This window comes from Lutra lutra, chromosome 7, assembly GCF_902655055.1.
Source record: "Lutra lutra chromosome 7, mLutLut1.2, whole genome shotgun sequence".
Classification (NCBI taxonomy): domain Eukaryota; kingdom Metazoa; phylum Chordata; class Mammalia; order Carnivora; family Mustelidae; genus Lutra; species Lutra lutra.
In genome coordinates, this window is record NC_062284.1 from 46365930 (window position 1) to 46385617 (window position 19688).

General features: G+C 36.8%; 1 protein-coding gene across 8 annotated transcripts in view; it reads right to left on the bottom strand.

Moving 5' to 3' along the window:
• DENND4A (DENN domain containing 4A) overlaps positions 1–19688 on the bottom strand; it is a 149164-nt gene that overhangs the window by 29490 nt on the left and 99986 nt on the right. For 4 of the 8 annotated variants that reach the window (XM_047736990.1, XM_047736989.1, XM_047736992.1 and 1 more), the window contains exons 15-22: positions 18366–18499; positions 8252–8387; positions 7678–7884; positions 7457–7585; positions 7058–7199; positions 6542–6673; positions 3729–3845; positions 2867–2998 (exon numbers count right to left, since the gene is read on the bottom strand). In XM_047736990.1, coding sequence (XP_047592946.1) covers positions 2867–2998; positions 3729–3845; positions 6542–6673; positions 7058–7199; positions 7457–7585; positions 7678–7884; positions 8252–8387; positions 18366–18499 — 1129 coding nt within the window. The remainder of the gene's footprint in view (positions 1–2866; positions 2999–3728; positions 3846–6541; positions 6674–7057; positions 7200–7456; positions 7586–7677; positions 7885–8251; positions 8388–18365; positions 18500–19688) is intronic. The other 4 variants (XM_047736993.1, XM_047736991.1, XM_047736996.1 and 1 more) reach the window with 2 other exon arrangements.

The following is a 19688-nucleotide window of genomic DNA, read 5'->3' on the forward strand; positions in this document are numbered from 1 at the left end:
AAGTCTTCCATGACCAACGACTCCCCCCCAACCCAGGACACATCCATTTATTTTATGTTCTTGTAGAAACTTACAGCCCTTCTTCACAGTATTTAATCTCAGAGCCTTTTTACATTTACTTGATTATTCGATTAATGTTTTCCCATCTCTCCACCTGCTTTTTCCATGAAGGCCTAAGGGACTGGACCATGTTTTTTTTGTTTTGTTTTGTTGTTCCTTATCATATCCCCAGAAACACCCAACATCTGGTTACATATAGCAGGAGCTCAAGAAATAATTAGTGAATGAACACTGTCTGCTGGAAAACAACTGTCAAACAGACCACCCCAGAATTTGACACAGTATAATGTATTATAATACAACATACTATAGCTAAATATCGTAGCTAAAGATAAAAAGTTAAATAGCAACCAGAATTAGGCTTAGAAAAACATCTCTGAGTAGGTTTTATTTCAGAATAAATTTTCTTGTGGTTCAACTCTCAGTTATTCAATATACATTTATCAAAATGTTAAATTCTCAATGTAATCGTGAAGTAACTATAGGGTGATGATTTTATTTCAATATTGAGTTAAACATGAAGATATCTCTTTCACTCCAGTATCTTTTAGAAGCTATCAGATACATAGCTATTCATATATATATAGCTATTCATATTATACAGTCATATAAAATATCCATATGTTGTACTACAAAACATAAACCTAAAAAATCCTTTGACTCCTTGCATGTACTAGTATATAAGAAAAGCATTATTGAAAAATAAGTATTCCTATAAATCCCATATGCAGTAGTGATAAATCCATAGAACTTAACAGATGGGAATGCTTTCAAGCCCAAAATCTCAAAGATGAACTAATAACTCTAATTCACACCTAGGAAACCTCTATTACAGGCTTTTAAAACCTGACTTGTTAAGCATAAAGGGTAACCAAAGTCAGATGATGAGTCAGATGCTGAATACTATGACAAAATGCCAGGATCAAAGGATGGTTTACAATTATATTAAAACAGGGGTCATAAAAGCAGATCTTCAGAAAAAGGCGAGCATGAATAGACAGTAATAAAAGAACAATAAGGCAAAGGCTACCAAAGGCAAGTTATTATGGGTTATAATTAGACACTGACTAGGTTGTGAGGCAATTCCATGATCCCAAGAAAACAAATTTTAATGTTTAAGTTGTAACAATGATCTAAGAAAGAAATGCAAAGAAAGTTACAGATCATTTAACTTTTTTTTTTTAACAGCTAGAGCAGGTGAGTCCGCACACTTTTTCTGTCGAGGGCCAGACAGTAAGTGTTTCAGTCTTTGCAGGCCACACAGTCTCTGTGGCAACTACACAGCCCTGCTGATGGACTGCAAAAGCAACCAGACCGTACAAAAATGAGTGAGTGTTGTTATGCTCCAATAAACCTTTGTTTGTGAACACTGATGTTCGCCTTTCATGTTAATTATCATGAGTCACAAATACTATTCTTTTTCTAATTTCTTCAATCATTTAAAAATGTAAAAGCCATTCTTAGCTCATGGGCTTGTATAAACAGAGGCTGCAGGCCCAGTGTGGCCCATGGGCCATAGTCTGCCTACCCCTGAGCTGGAGGCCTATCTCACTATGCTGCAGAAGAACAAGGATCACTGTAGCAAGGCCATGTATAAACAGAGAGATTACAGCCTTGACAGCTCAATCCTTCAAGATTTGTTTAGATCCTGTGTGATACAGAACTGAGTTAATACCAACATAAAATAGCATATAAAATAGCAGGCTCGTAACACTAGGAGCTTTGAATGCTATGTCTATTTAACCCCCCAAAAACTGCTCTGATGAAAAATTTGTGAGACCAAGCGTTATCTCAAATCCAAAACTGACCTTCCCATTAACTAGCTGATAATTTACATGACCTGCCAACAGCCAGATTATGCCTTAATTTTCTCATTAATATAGTACTAATATCCCTTCATGAATATAAGCATTGCTGTATTAGTAAACATAAAATAATATATAGAAAGCACTTTTTTAAAAAAGGATTTTTATTTTATTTATTTGACAGAGAGAGATCACAAGTAGGCAGAGAGGCAGGCAGAAAGAGAGGGGGAAGCAGGCTCCCCGCTGAGCAGAAAGCCCGATGTGGGGCTCAATCCCAGGACCCTGGGATCATGACCTGAGCCGAAGGCAGAGGCTTTAACCCACTGAGCCACTGAGGCGCCCCTAGAAAGCACTTTTTTAAAAAAAATTTTATATCTGTTTTATATATATATAGAGAGAGAGCATGAAGCAGGGGGGAGGGGCAGAGAGAGGGGGAGAGAGAATCTCAAGCAGACTCCCCGCTGAGTGTGAAGCCTGACTCGGGCTTGATCCCATAACCCTGAGATCATGACCTGAGCTGATATCAAGAGCTGGACGCCCAACTGACTGAGCCTCCCAGGTACCCCAAAATGCACTTTGAAGAGAAAAAAATATTAGGTATTATTATCTAAACTATCTTGAGGACTATCCTTTTACTTCTGAAAAAAGTATGGACAATAATGAAGATTAGAGAACTCTATGCTTCATTTAAAAATTGGGGGTGTAAGTTACCCTCAGATGGATCATCTCACCTGCTCCCATTTCCCCCTTCCAGAAAGTCCCAATAGTCTAAACTCAAAAGATGGTATGTGGCTTGTAGGTTTGTCCTTATACTGTGTTAAAACAAAAGCTTGAACAAAATATATTATAAAATACAGAATTCAAGCTACTAAGCTATACAATGAGAGGCTATGCAAATATATAAAAAATAATCCTAGAGATTTATAAAGACTTAAAAAAATTCACTAGAAATACAGCTATAAGATATTCTGCATATAAAAGAGGTATACTATTCAACTCACCTGTGCTTTCTCCTGATATTTTATCAGCACCATTGTTATTTGTACCACTGGAGCGAACTATACTGGAAGAACTTTGATAATTGAGCTTAGGAAGACAATCAGCACTTCCTTTGGCACTCTCGCTCTCTGACACTGCAAGATTAAAATGAAAGTGTTAAGACAAAAGCTATCAAGAAGCTATTTAGCTTTTATTTATTTAGCTATTATACTATTACAGAAGGAATAAAGAGAAGTAGCTTTTAGTTGTAAATATTTCTATCTGATAATAGGTGATAAGAAAATACCAAATACCTCTCTATTTGCTGATCACAAATAAATGATTAAACTTATTTGAGGCCTTAAAGTGTTTCAACTTACTAAGTACTGGTCATGCGTGAGGTCCACACATACATTTTACATTTCTTCTTTGGTCGTGAAACACTGCTTTTGATGGAGGTAGGCAAGGGAGGGAATATGAGTTGCAGACCATTAACACAACCACTAAATAAAAATATTGTTAAACCTTAGAAAAGAGTCACTGTTTGAGGAAATACATATATATTTCTACTATAAGAAGCGTAGTAATTGATCAGAGAGTGTTGTGTGACTGAGGCTGTACACGTCACACAGTAAGTATGCCTAGGTGGTGCAGTTGGTTGGCATCGGACTCTTGGTTTCAGTTTAGGCTGTGATCTCAGGGTTGTGAGATGGAGTCTCGTGTCAGGCTCCACGCTCAGCACAGAGTCTGCTTAAGATTCTCTTTCCCTCTCCCTCTGCCCTACCCTTCCTCCCTGTGCTCTCTCTTTTTCTAAAATAAATAAATAAATCTTTAAAACAAAAAAGGTTCACAAATTTATTCAATATCAACTTAAGAAATACCTACAGGAACTAGAATCACTCCCTTTCTTATCTTTTTCTTCTTGAATTTCCTCAGTAGATATACCTCCTCTTCTAACTTCATCCTTAGATAATGAATTATATCCAAGATCAGACTGGCCACCTAGGAAAAAAAGAAAAAAAAAAAAGAAACAAAACCCCTATGCTGTTTATCATAAACTTCTTTAGTGAGAACAGCTGGAATTAGAAGCAACATATTGGTGTCCAGGTTTACTTATGAGAAATTTTCTGGATAACATCCAATTGAAAGCATTCTTTTGTTAGCTCTCCTCCCCCATCACTATTAATGCAAGAAAAGGATGATCTCAAAATAATTTGTTTTTGGCTCCATACTGCAGTCAAAAGTGATTATGTACATTCACACTACTGTCTGGGCTTCTAAAGTTACAGACAGACCAGACATTCTTTAAGCCTCTGACGTTTCTAGGTGAAAGTCAAAGTTCCAACTAAGCAATGCAGAAGAAAAATCTGCAGGGAACTCATAACAGAACATTCACACATAGATCACTGGAGCCAAATGCCTAAATGATTCTACCAAAGAAAATGAGTTTATTTAAATGTATTGATAGGTAATTACTTTCTCTGAAAATTCAGTTGGATAATTACTGAATTGTACCTGAGTATAAATACACAGGAATGAGAAAAAAATTAGGCAAACATTGCACTGATATAAGAAGAAAGGCCCTCTGTAGTTTCTGCAAATTGTTTTCACTAGATTAGCATCAAAACATAAGGTTTTAAATCCTAGTTCTCCATCTTAGGAGACATGATTTTAAGTAAACCACCTAACCTTTTGGTTTGGATTTCAAGTCCCCAGATTTCCAACACACAGAGCATGGTTATGATTATATGAGAGAGACTATATATGGAACGGCTTTATAAACTGGTATTGAACTGCATAAAGAAATTTATATTATCACTAGGTATTTACTTTAATATATGTTATAATTTTGAGTTTGTATTTTTTCTAATCAAACTTTTGGCTCTGTTTCAACAGAAAATAAAATTTAAAAATATGAAGACAATCTTGATGAAATTCATGCTTTTATTAGATTCTGTACTACTTTAAAATAGACTTTTTAAAGTCCATAGTTAAAAACAAAAGATAGGGGGCACCTGGCTGGCTCAGTTCGAAAAGTGTGTGACTCCTGATGTTGGGGCTGTGAGTTTGAGGCCCAAATGGGGAGCAGAGATTACTTAAATAAAAATGAGACTAAAAAAATTGATTTCTTCATTTTTTAAAAAGATTTTATTTATTCATTTGTAAGAGAGAGAGAGAGAGAAGAAGCAGGCAGAGGGAGAAGCAGGCTCCCCGCTAAGCAAGGAGCCTGATGTGGGACTCAAGCCCAGGACCCTGGGATCATGACCTGAGCTGAAGGCAGATGCCCAACGGACTGAGCCACTCAGGCGTCCCTGATTTCTTCATTTTTAAGAGCGAATGCCTGAGGATGACTACTATAACTCCAATTAAATTCACATTGCATGATTAAAAACTAAAACTAGCCAAGGAAGAACACTATGAAAATTACATTTCAACACAATTTGTTTACATTTATTACTCTTTAAAGTAGGCAAAAGAAGAGACGGACCAAGATAATGTTACCATTTGTAGAGATAGAAGCCTTCATATTTCATTATTTATGCTTGGATTTTTTAATTTAAAATTTCTTTCTGTTAAGAGGTGGCTCTTACACTCTGTTCAAAAGTCATGGGATGCCTGGGTGGCTCAATCAGTTAAGTGTCTGCCTTTGGCTCAGGTCATGATCTTGGGGTCCTAAGATTGAGCCCTGAGTCAGGCTCCCTGCTCAGCAGGGAGTCTGTTTCTCCCTCTCTCTCTGCTCCCCCCTCTCCCCATCACTTAAGTTCTCTCTCAAAAAAAAGAAAAAAAAAGTCATGTGTCTTTTTAAAATGTGCTAATGGAAAGGACAAAATCATTCAAGAAATTGTGTCAGTTTTAATTCTTAGAGAAAACTTATGTACTAATCTGATATTTTAATGAAATTAATAGTATCTTCAGTGCTAGAATGCTATAACTTCTATATGTATTTGCAAGTTTTTATTATACCTTTTTTTTTAATATTTTATTTTATTTTATTTATTTATTTATTTTGACAGAGAGAGATCACAAGCAGGCAGAGAGGCAGGCAGAGAGAGAGGAGGAAGCAGGCTCCCCGCCGAGCAGAGAGCCCGACGCGGGGCTCGATCCCAGGACTCTGAGATCATGACCTGAGCCGAAGGCAGCGGCTTAACCCACTGAGCCACCCAGGCGCCCCTTTATTATACCTTTTTAATATAGTTTAAAACTCACAAGAAATTGCAAAAATAATACAGTACAGAGAGTTCCTGTGTACTCTTCACCCAGCTCCCGTCAATAATATTATCTTACAAGAAACATAACACACTGTTAAAAACAGGAAGTTGATGTTGATATGTACTAGTAACTCTGATCAGGGCTATTAAGATTCTTTTTTAAAAAAATCTAATAACATTTTCATAATTACGAATTTACCCTAGGAAAGTGACAAGATACAGAGATCTGTGTGCTATCCAGAGTTAATTGGATTACCATGGACTAAATACTTGAATAACTCTCTTAAACTTTTATCTATTCCAATAAAGAATGAAAAAAATAGCATATAGTTATTAGACACAATATCAAACCAAGTGCCTAACATATACAATTAAAAAGTGACAGTTAACCTAAATATATCACCGAGAATTAAAATCTCAAAAAGACAGGCTAGCAAATTTAGTTTTTAAAATGTATTGTAATAAATGTATACATAAGCACACACAAACCTGTACTAGATCTATCATCAGTAGCATATACTTTGATTAAACCCGTATTAAAAGGTGCCTGCTCCACAGTGTGTGTCCCATGACCACTATCCATGCTGCCATGACTAACAGCATCCAGGTCACTGCCATCTGCTTAAGAACACAATTTGACAGCATTTTACTACTCAGGCAGATACCAAAAATACACATTAGTTTGTTGCTCAAGCTAATAATCCACTCATACTGAACATGAACGTTCCACATAATTAGCAAAATACAACAATGACAACTATAACTACTATGAATTATTAATGGATACTAAAACAAGATCACCAAAGAGTGATAATTTAACAGTTAAAGAAAAAAAGTGACTTAAGGTATTTTTTAAATGGGAAAATAATATTAGAATTTGTTTAATGGCAATAAAAATTAGAAATCATTAAATATTTTGAAACTAAAAAATGTAAATTATAATTAGTCAATTAATTTCTTTTTTACAAAGTAAAATAAATACATCTCTTAAGAACCTTTAATTACCTGAGAGAGTTGTTTGTGATAAGTGTGTGTGTTTCTTTAAAGCTCTTTTGAACTGTGCTACTCCTAAAACAACGTTCCTTACTTTTGTCCAAAGAAAATAGCCACTACGACTTCTTGAAGGCCAGGTACTTTCCAAAACAGCCTATTCGTTCAACAAAATAAAATAATTAGTAAAACAATATGTATCAGTGAACACACATCAGCTTTATAGTCAAGCCAAGAATATCTACGTTGTATAACAACAAAATGGAACAAAAAATCTTACTTGATTTACAGAATATATTTTAATACTCCAAAATCAATGCCAAATAAAGCCTGAATCAATAATTTCTGCCATTAAATTAAGGTTGTATAATCACAAAAGTTATACTCATTTCTCCATTAACTCAAAGTAATTACCTTATTATAATAACCATAAGTGATGGCATTGGGGTCAATACCAGCTTTCTGCATTTCAAAAAGCACTCGAACTGCAAGCACCGGCTGATCATACTGCCCACAAAGCTGCATAAGAATGCGGTAGCACACCTGAAAACACACAGTTCAGAAGTATTTGGAAACAAGGTATCTATGAACTTAGATCTAGAGTAAAATAGTGCATTTTTAAAAAGAATCGTTACCTCATCAGGTGGATCCATCTTTTTTGACTGCATTTTTTTAAGGACATCATAAGCTGTTTTCAGGGCCCTGACTTTTGAGTGACACACTTTCACATAAGCTGGCAGACAAATAAACCACAGTCCGTAACAATGGCGCAGGAGACACCTAGACCACATTTGAGGAATGGAAGAGTACCTCTTGGCAATTTTATGGGCTGATTTAATTTCCTAGAAAAAAATGCAAGGGTCTCATTAATAGAGTGTCACACTTAAGCATCCTTATTTAACTGAATGCTGAACAAGTGTAAGTCATATGCTTTTATATACTTCCCTAACAAAATCTGTCTATAATTAATACATATTCAAGACTGTGCTTGAATCTGTATTATAAAATATGTGAAATAAAGTTCCAAGATAAGAAAACTAGTTAATTTTTTGAAGTCACATTACTCTAAATTATTTTGGGGATGTTTTGAGGAGCATAATAATCTAGCCATACATATGGGGTAGTAAAATATATTAAGGGAGGATGAGTGTCATATTTATTTTTGTTCTAACACTTGATTACATGAAGAATGCAAAATTGTCAAAGCACCTGTTTTGTTCTTCTGAACATGGGAGAAGGGCTACTAGGACTACTTGATTTTGAAGGCAATTTGTTCTTTCGTGTTTGTAGAAATCCTTCAGGTCTCTCAAATAAATTGTTTCTAAGAACTGGAAATCCATTATAGCTGTTTTTGAAAAGAAAAAAAAAATCTCAAGCACACATAGATGATCATACTGGTCACAATCTAAAAAAAAACCTGACATAACGTCTTAACTTAAAGTCTATTTTAATTATCTTTCTCCATCAGACTATGATATATACTCAACAAATATTCGTGTTAATGTTGCCTTTCTTGCTATCATGTAACAGCCAGATATGAACTCAAGTATATATTTTAGAGGTAGGAAAGCGAAAGACTTAAATTTTGCTGAATTTGACACAAACACGTGAATTTTGTAAGTTAGTATTCAAGTAAATACACAGCAAACATATCAGATAATATGACAGCTGGTAAAGGGCCCTAAATCAATACTCTTTCAGACAGGACAGTCATTAGTATTATTACTTTAGGTTAAGATATTACTACAGAACCGTCCTCTTCAAAAGATACAAATAACGTATTAGCACACTCCAGGACAAACTCTTATATTATCATGAATTAGTTTATCTGGTTAGCTAAGCAGGTTCTGGCTCTCATTTGTCAGAAAGAAAATCGAAACAGTAGAAGAAGAAGAGGAAGACGATGACGACGACAACGATGATGACAAAGAAGATGAAGAAGACGAAGATGAAGCTGAAGAAAAAGATGGTGGCGGCGAAAAGAGTAGAATGAATGGCCCTATGAGGAAGTGGGCCTAATTGGGGTGCTAGAGCAAGGTGTTTGGGAATGTGAAAGGTAGCTGCAGCTAGGAAAGAGACATGCTGAAAAGAACAGAAGAAGCCTCTGAGCATCAAACTGAACCTACTTTATAACCGTCCTAAAGGTGTAACAGTAGTTTCAATTTTCTGAGAGGAAAACCAGCTATAATAAAAGATGGTAAACTGTATCTATTATACATTACCAAAGGCAAATTCAGTAAAGTGAAAAAATAAATATTAAATGTTAAGTAGGAATAAAATAGCAAAGAAGTTCAGGAAAACTACAACCTGTAAAAAGTTCATTATATGTACACGGTGTGATAATAAGACCATTCTGTGTATCTTTTTTTTTTTTTATTGTGTTAGTCACCATACAGTACATCATTGGTTTTTGGTGTAGCGTTCCATGATCCATTGTTTATGTATAACACCCAGTGCTCCATGCAATCTGTGCCTCCTTAATACCCATCACCAGGCTCACCTGTCCTCCCACCCCACCCCTTCTAAAACTCTCTGTTTGTTTCCCAGAGTCCATAGTCTTTCATGGTTCATCTCCCACTCTGATTTCTCCCCCTTTGTTTTTCCCTTCTCCTAATGTCCTCCATGTTATTCCTTATGTTCCATAAGTAAGTGAGACCGTATGATAACTGAATTTCTCTGTTTGACTTATTTCACTTGGCATAATCTCCTTCAGTCCCATCCAAGTTGATGTAAAAGTTAGGTATTCATCCTTTCTGATGGCTGAGTAATATTCCATTGTGTATATGGACCACATCTTTATCCATTCATCTGTTGAAGGGCATCTTGGCTCTTTCCACATTTTGGCTATTGTGGACATTGCTGCTATGAACATCGGGGTCCATAGGGCCCTTCTTTTCACCACATCTGTATCTCTGAGGTAAATACCCAGTAATGCAATTGCTGGTTCATAGGGTATCTCTATTTTTAATTTTTTGAGGAACCTCCACACTGTTTTCCAAAGTGGCTGTACCAATCTGCATTCCCACCAACAGTATAAGAGGGTTCCCCTTTCTCCACAACTTCTCCAATACTTGTTGTTTCTTGCCTTGTTGATTTTTGCCATTCTAACTGATGTCCATTCTGTGTATCTTATGGAAACTTACTATCCTATCATTTCACACAGACAATGTCAGAATATGAGTAACCTCTCACGAAGAGGACACACTGTGCTCACTGAAGACATTTAAATTGTATTTCCAATGATGTGTATGACTGCAAAATTATATTGTTAGTCTCAACTTAAAAAGCAACTTAGATTCTTTAAGACTCGGGAACTTTCTAAGCTAAGTAATTTTTTTTATTAGAGGACTAAATCTAAAGGTAAAATTTAAATTAAAAAAAGGTTAAAGCCAAAGCATAAAAAGAAAAACAAAACTATATTAGTGAAACCTGCTCCTAAGACAGTCTTAGAAGTGTAATGTACAAACAGATCAAAGAGATGAGATCTTGCTTAGAAAGAAAAAGAAGCAAGAAAGAGAGAAATTAGGAGATTTAAAACACCTCTGACAAAACCCAGAATTCTAAAAAGTGATCAGAGCAACATCATCAATAGATGAAAAGTAAGGGCAGGAACCGAGTGGCCTATGAATTAATCAACAACATTCAGAGGAGGAGTCAAGATGGCGGAGAAGTAGCAGGCTGAGACTACTTCGGGTAGCGGGAGATCAGCTAAATAGCTTATCTAAAGATTGCAAACACCTACAAATCCAACGGGAGATTGAAGAGAAGAAGAACAGCAATTCCAGAAACAGAAAATCAACCACTTTCTGCAAGGTAGGACTGGCGGAGAAGTGAATCCAAAGCGACGGGAAGATAGACTGCGGGGGGAGGGGCCGGCTCCCGGCGAGCGGCGGAGCAACGGAGCAAAATCAGGACTTTTAAAAGGGTGTTCCGCTGAGGGACATCGCTCCAGAGGCTTAACTGGAAGCCCAGGCGGGGTCAGCGCGGCCTCAGGTCCCGCAGGGTCGCAGAAGGATCGGGGGTGTCTGAGTGTCGCAGAGCTTACCGGTATTAGAATGGGGAAGCCGGCTGCAGAGACAGAGTCGAGGAGTGACTCTCAGCTCGGGGTTGCCTTGAACCGGTCGCAGGCTCGGTCAGCTCGGAGCGTGGCCGGAGGCCAGGGTGGCGGGAGACATTGGGCGCTGTTCTCTGAGGGCGCACTGAGGAGTGGGGCCCCGGGCTCTCGGCTCCTCCGTGCCGGAGACCGGGAGGCCGCCATCTTCATTCCCGTCCTCCGGACTCTACGGAAAGCGCTCAGGGAACAAAAGCTCCCGAAAGCGAACCCGAGCGGATTACTCAGCGCGGCCCCGGGTAAGGGCGGTGCAACTCCGCCTGGGGCAAAGACACTTGAGAATCACTACAACAGGCCCCTCCCCCAGAAGATCAACGGGAAACCCAGCCAGGACCAAGTTCACCTACCAAGGAGAGCGGCGGAATTCCAGAGGAGAAGAAAGCAAAGCACGGAACTCATGGCTTTCTCCCCATGATTCTTTAGCCTTGCAGTTAATTTAATTTTTTTTTCTTTTTCAATTTTTTTTCTTTTTCTCTTCTTCTGCTGAATTTTTTTTAACTCTTACTGTTTTCTTTTTTTAACGTTTTTTAAATAGTTTATCTAATATATATATTTTTTTCCTCTTTTTATATTTTTTCTTTATCAGCGTTCTTTTTTTTAATAGTTTCTTTTTTTTTTTTTTTCTTTCTTTCTGAACTCCTTTTTATCCCCTTTCTCCCCCCTCACAATTCGGGATCTCTTCTGATTTGGCTAAAGCATATTTTCCTGGGGTTGTTGCCACCCTTTTAGTATTTTACTTGCTCCTTCATAAACTCTTATCTGGACAAAATGACAAGGCGGAAAAATTCACAACAAAAAAAAAGAACAAGAGGCAGTACCAAAGGCTAGGGACCTAATCAATACAGACATTGGTAATATGTCAGATATAGAGTTCAGAATGATGATTCTCAAGGTTCTAGCCGGGCTTGAAAAAGGCATGGAAGATATTAAAGCAACCCTCTCAGGAGATATAAAAGCCCTTTCTGGAGAAATAAAAGAACTAAAATCTAACCAAGTTGAAATCAAAAAAGCTATTAATGAGGTGCAATCAAAAATGGAGGCTCTCACTGCTAGGATAAATGAGGCAGAAGAAAGAATTAGCGATATAGAAGACCAAATGACAGAGAATAAAGAAGCTGAGCAAAAGAGGGACAAACAGCTACTGGACCACGAGGGGAGAATTCGAGAGATAAGTGACACCATAAGACGAAACAACATTAGAATAATTGGGATTCCAGAAGAAGAGGAAACAGAGAGGGGAGCAGAAGGTATATTGGAGAGAATTATTGGAGAGAATTTCCCCAATATGGCAAAGGGAACAAGCATCAAAATCCAGGAGGTTCAGAGAACCCCCCTCAAAATCAATAAGAATAGGTCCACACCCCGTCACCTAATAGTAAAATTGACAAGTCTTAGTGACAAAGAAAAGATTCTGAAAGCAGCCCGGGAAAAGAAGTCTGTAACGTACGATGGTAAAAATATTAGATTGGCAGCAGACTTATCTACAGAGACCTGGCAGGCCAGAAAGAGCTGGCATGATATATTCAGAGTACTAAATGAGAAAAACATGCAGCCAAGAATACTATATCCAGCTAGGCTATCATTGAAAATAGAAGGAGAGATTAAAAGCTTCCAGGACAAACAAAAACTGAAAGAATTTGCAAATACCAAACCAGCTCTACAGGAAATATTGAAAGGGGTCCTCTAAGCAAAGAGAGACCCTAAAAGTAGGAGATCAGAAAGGAACAGAGACAATATACAATAACAGTCACCTTACAGGCAATACAATGGCACTAAATTCATATCTCTCAATACTTACCCTGAATGTTAATGGGCTAAATGCCCCAATCAAAAGACACAGGGTATCAGAATGGATAAGAAAACAAAAACCATCTATATGTTGCCTGCAAGAAACTCATCTTAAACCCGAAGACACCTCCAGGTTTAAAGTGAGGGAGTGGAAAAGAATTTACCATGCTAATGGACATCAGAAGAAAGCAGGAGTGGCAATCCTTATATCAGATCAATTAGATTTTAAGCCAAAGACTATAATAAGAGATGAGGAAGGACACTATATCATACTCAAAGGAACTGTCCAACAAGAAGATCTAACAATTTTAAATATCTATGCCCCTAACGTGGGAGCAGCCAACTATATAAACCAATTAATAACAAAATCAAAGAAACACATCGACAAGAATACAATAATAGTAGGGGATTTTAACACTCCCCTCACCGAAATGGACAGATCATCCAAGCAAAAGATCAACAAGGAAATCAAGGCCTTAAATGACACACTGGACCAGATGGACATCACAGATATATTCAGAACATTTCATCCCAAAGCAACAGAATACACCTTCTTCTCTAGTGCACATGGAACATTCTCCAGAATAGATCACATTCTTGGTCCTAAATCAAGTCTCAACCGGTATCAAAAGATTGGGATCATTCCCTGCATATTTTCAGACCACAATGCTCTAAAGCTAGAACTCAATCACAAGAGGAAATTTGGAAAGAACCCAAATACATGGAGACTAAACAGCATCCTTCTAAAGAATGAATGGGTCAACCAGGAAATTAAAGAAGAATTGACAAAATTTATGGAAACAAATGATAATGAAAACACAACAGTTCAGAATTTGTGGGACACAACAAAGGCAGTCCTGAGAGGAAAATATATAGCGGTACAAGCCTTTCTCAAGAAACAAGAAAGATCTCAGGTACACAACCTAACCCTACACCTAAAGGAGCTGGAGAAAGAACAAGAAAGAAACCCTAAACCCAGCAGGAGAAGAGAAATCATAAAGATCAGAGCAGAAATCAATGAAATAGAAACCAAAAAAACAATAGAACAAATCAACGAAACTAGGAGCTGGTTCTTTGAAAGAATTAATAAGATTGATAAACCCCTGGCCAGACTTATCAAAAAGAAAAGAGAAAGGACCCAAATAAATAAAATCATGAATGAAAGAGGAGAGATCACAACGAACACCAAAGAAATACAGACAATTATAAGAACATACTATGAGCAACTCTACGCCAACAAATTTGACAATCTGGAAGAAATGGATGCATTCCTAGAGACATATAAACTACCACAACTGAACCAGGAAGAAATAGAAAGCCTGAACAGACCCATAACCAGTAAGGAGATTGAAACAGTCATCAAAAATCTCCAAACAAACAAAAGCCCAGGGCCAGACGGCTTCCCGGGGGAATTCTACCAAACATTTAAAGAAGAACTAATTCCTATTCTCCTGAAACTGTTCCAAAAAATAGAAATAGAAGGAAAACTTCCAAACTCATTTTATGAGGCCAGCATCACCTTGATCCCAAAACCAGACAAGGATCCCAACAAAAAAGAGAACTACAGACCAATATCCTTGATGAACACAGATGCAAAAATTCTCACCAAAATACTAGCCAATAGGATTCAACAGTACATTAAAAGGATTATTCACCATGACCAAGTGGGATTTATTCCAGGGCTACAAGGCTGGTTCAACATCCGCAAATCAATCAATGTGATACAACACATTAATAAAAGAAAGAACAAGAACCATATGATACTCTCCATAGATGCTGAAAAAGCATTTGACAAAGTACAGCATCCCTTCCTGATCAAAACTCTTCAAAGTGTAGGCATAGAGGGCACATACCTCAATATTATCAAAGCCATCTATGAAAAACCCACCGCAAATATCATTCTCAATGGAGAAAAACTGAAAGCTTTTCCGCTAAGGTCAGGAACACGGCAGGGATGTCCGTTATCACCACTGCTATTCAACATAGTACTAGAAGTCCTAGCCTCAGCAATCAGACAACAAAAGGAAATTAAAGGCATCCAAATCGGCAAAGAAGAAGTCAAACTATCACTCTTCGCAGATGATATGATACTCTATGTGGAAAACCCAAAAGACTCCACTCCAAAACTGCTAGAACTTGTACAGGAATTCAGTCAAGTGTCAGGATATAAAATCAATGCACAGAAATCAGTTGCATTTCTCTACACCAACGACAAGACAGAAGAAAGAGAAATTAAGGAGTCCATCCCATTTACAATTGCACCCAAAACTATAAGATACCTAGGAATAAACCTAACCAAAGAGACTAAGAATCTATACTCAGAAAACTATAAAGTACTCATGAAAGAAATTGAGGAAGACACAAAGAAATGGAAAAATGTTCCATGCTCCTGGATTGGAAGAATAAATATTGTGAAAATGTCTATGCTACCTAAAGCAATCTACACATTTAATGCAATTCCTATCAAAGTACCATCCATTTTTTTCAAAGAAATGGAACAAATAATCCTAAAATTTATATGGAACCAGAAAAGACCTCGAATAGCCAAAGGAATATTGAAAAAGAAAGCCAAAGTTGGTGGCATCACAATTCCGGACTTCAAGCTCTATTACAAAGCTGTCATCATCAAGACAGCATGGTACTGGCACAAAAACAGACATATAGATCAATGGAACAGAATAGAGAGCCCAGAAATGGACCCTCAACTCTATGGTCAACTCATCTTCGACAAAGCAGGAAAGAATGTCCAATGGAAAAAAGACAGCCTCTTCAATAAATGGTGTTGGGAAAATTGGACAGCCACATGCAGAAAAATGAAATTGGATCATTTCCTTACACCACACACGAAAATAGACTCAAAATGGATGAAGGATCTCAATGTGAAAAAGGAATCCATCAAAATCCTCGAGGAGAACACAGGCAGCAACCTCTTCGACGTCAGCCGCAGCAACATCTTCCTAGGAACATCACCAAAGGCAAGGGAAGCAAGGGCAAAAATGAACTTTTGGGATTTTATCAAGATCAAAAGCTTTTGCACAGCAAAGGAAACAGTGAACAAAACCAAAAGACAACTGACAGAATGGGAGAAGATATTTGCAAATGACATATCAGATAAAGGGCTAGTGTCCAAAATCTATAAAGAACTTAGCAAACTCAACACCCAAAGAACAAATAATCCAATCAAGAAATGGGCAGAGGACATGAACAGACATTTCTGCAAAGAAGACATCCAGATGGCCAACAGACACATGAAAAAGTGCTCCATATCACTCGGCATCAGGGAAATACAAATCAAAACCACCATGAGATATCACCTCACACCAGTCAGAATGGCTAAAATTAACAAGTCAGGAAATGACAGATGCTGGCGAGGATGCGGAGAAAGGGGAACCCTCCTACACTGTTGGTGGGAATGCAAGCTGGTGCAACCACTCTGGAAAACAGCATGGAGGTTCCTCAAAATGTTGAAAATAGAACTACCCTATGACCCAGCAATTGCACTGCTGGGTATTTACCCTAAAGATACAAACATAGTGATCCGAAGGGGCACATGCACCCGAATGTTTATAGCAGCAATGTCTACAATAGCCAAACTATGGAAAGAACCTAGATGTCCATCTACAGACGAATGGATAAAGAAGATGTGGTATATATACACAATGGAATACTATGCAGCCATCAAAAGAAATGAAATCTTGCCATTTGCGACGACATGGATGGAACTAGAGGATATCATGCTTAGCGAAATAAGTCAATCGGAGAAAGACAACTATCATATGATCTCCCTGATATGAGGGAGAGGAGATGCAACATGGGGGGTTGAGGGGTAGGAGAAGAGTAAATGAAACAAGATGGGATTGGGAGGGAGACAAACCATAAGTGACTCTTAATCTCACAAAACAAACTGAGGGTTGATGGGGGGAGGGGGTTGGGAGAGGGGGTGGGGTTATGGATATTGGGGAGGGTATGTGCTATGGTGAGTGTTGTGAAGTATGTAAACCTGGCGATTCGCAGACCTGTACCCCTGGGGATAAAAATATATGTTTATAAAGCTGTAAAAAAAAAAAAAAAAAGAAAGAAAGAAAGAAAGAAAGGATGAATACCCAAGTTTTGTAGCAACATGGACGGGACTGGGAGAGATTATGCTGAGTGAAATAAGTCAAGCAGAGAGAGTCAATTATCATATGGTTTCACTTATTTGTGGAGCATAACAAATAGCATGGAGGACAAGGGGAGATGGAGAGGAGAAGGGAGTTGAGGGAAATTGGAAGGGGAGGTGAACCATGAGAGACTATGGACTCTGAAAAACGATCTGAGAATTTTGAAGGGGTGGGGGGTGGGAGGTTGGGGGCACCAGGTGGTGGGTATTGTAGAGGGCACAGATTGCATGGAGCACTGGGTGTGGTGCAAAAATAATGAATACTGTTATGCTGAAAAAATAAAAAAATTAAAAAAAAAATCAACAACATTCATAAACACCTGTTGTACCACTTTTTCATCTGTAAAAGAAAGAATTTAATCCAAGTTATAAATGAGGGTGTTCTGAAAAATCCTTTTTCAATGAAAATAAACTGTGACCTAATGAATGATAGATGTGAAATGGTTTTAAAATCTTTAAAGTAAGAAAGTATTACCAGGAAAGAAATCATTTAAAATCTAAAAGGAAGTGCCATTTTAAGTAAAAATAAATGCATACTGGAAACTACCTCTAGTAGGTAACAAATATATGTTTATAATATACATCTGGATAGATACCCAGGAGTATAATAAATCTACCTTTATGACAACTGTATTTCACTATGCTCAGAACTTTTCTCTTTCCCACTAGACTTGAAAGCAGGAAAAATGTATCATTCAAGCCTATATACTAAGCACTTAGTGCAGCATCTGACCAAATTTCCTAAGTTAACTGATTGATTCCCAGTAGTTCTGAATTTCCACGACATAAATAAAAACTCACAGAAAAATAACCCCCAAAATTATATTATTAAAATTAAGACCACAAATATTGACTAACTTAGATTTAATCCTGTTGTAAACCAGGGTTACATTAATCACTATATGTATGGGAAAGGGGATGAAAGAGAGAGAATCAGCTTTAACGAGAAACAAAAATCAAAATCTGTAATAAAAGTGCTACATTTTGGTGGGGTGAGGTCCTAACTAAGTTTAACCAACATTTATGAGAACAGATACTTATATACATATAGAGAGCTAACCAAGTCTATATTATGCAAAATTACAACTCTTTTCTTTTTATACCTCAAAATTTAGTAATGGATGTGGGATAAGCTTGCTTACCACCTAAAAATTAGGAATCTGTAAAGTTTGGATTTTTGAAAATACCACAGTCCTTAGAAAGCTACGTCACAGATGATGGATTGCTTCTCTCTTTCAATCTCAAACATTCTGCCTCTTGAATACCTGTACTGTAAAGGGGGTTCTTCACCATTGGGTAGATGGGGGATCTCAGGTGGTGTTACAAAAACAGTATGTTCACTTTTGAAAGATTCATCCAGTTCTATAAGTCGCATTTCACCACTCTTGTCCATATCCACCTGAAAAAGTTTAAAAAAAACATACATTAAGAAAAATACATTGGTTAGCCTAGAATTTGTCTATGGGGAATGGTTAAATAAAACGTTTATATAACTGGATATTAAAGAACTATTAAGAAAAAAAATGAGCAAGTCTTCTATGCACCATTAAAAAAGATTTCCAAGATAATTAAGTAAACATAACAAGGTATAGAACAGTGTATACAGTATATTACTTTTTTGAGTAAGAAAGAGAGAAAAATAAAAACACACACTGATTTTTTTTTGCTTGTATTCACATAAAGATATACTAAAGAATACTATGAAAAGTAATTTCCCATATGGGGAAGGGGTGATGAATGGAATAGACAAGGATGAGATAGGACCCAGATTTCCCAATGTATACCTTTTCATATTATTTTGCATTTTGAATAATGAGAATGTACTCAAAAAGTAATATTTTTAAAAAATGCACAAACCCAAGTGTATGTATGTGTTGAGAATACCTTGTTCTAGGTCTCATTTATACTAAATATAAGATATTTCTTTAAGTTTTTCCAGTTTACCTACAAGCAGATTTGAGTTAAAATTCCAATCACATCAGTATTGAAAGCACTTGAATAGTACAATCTCCTCTAGATACTCTATAGCAAGGTAATATTCACAAAGAGTGAAAACTTAACAGACTCTAAAATGCCTAAAAAGAGCTCATAAGCTAAAAAGCACAACATTGGCATTAATTAAAAACAAACAAAAAACCCCGACAAGATATCATACATACGACAAAATTTAACCCACAACACTTTATTAAGTTAGAGAGAATATCATATTACCAGTTGAAAATAAATGGGTGAACAAGAATTATAAAAAGTTAACTCTTTAAGATAAGTACTTAAGGCACAATATACCAAAAAAGGACAAGGATAGCTTTAAAAATTTTAAAATTCTTATTAAAAAAAAAAATGGACAGAGTGTTCTTACATAAACTGTCAGTTATAATTTCACAGTACTACATGCTATAATCTCCAAGATTAAAGAATGTTTTAAATGATATATCCATATAGTGAGCTAGAAAACAATAAAGATGTTTCAGAATAATTAATGACATGAAAAAATGTTCACAAAGTAATGATAAATGAAGAAAACCCATTTTACATATATTTTGATTCTAATTTTTTAAGAGAGTGACTATGTATGCCATAATACATAT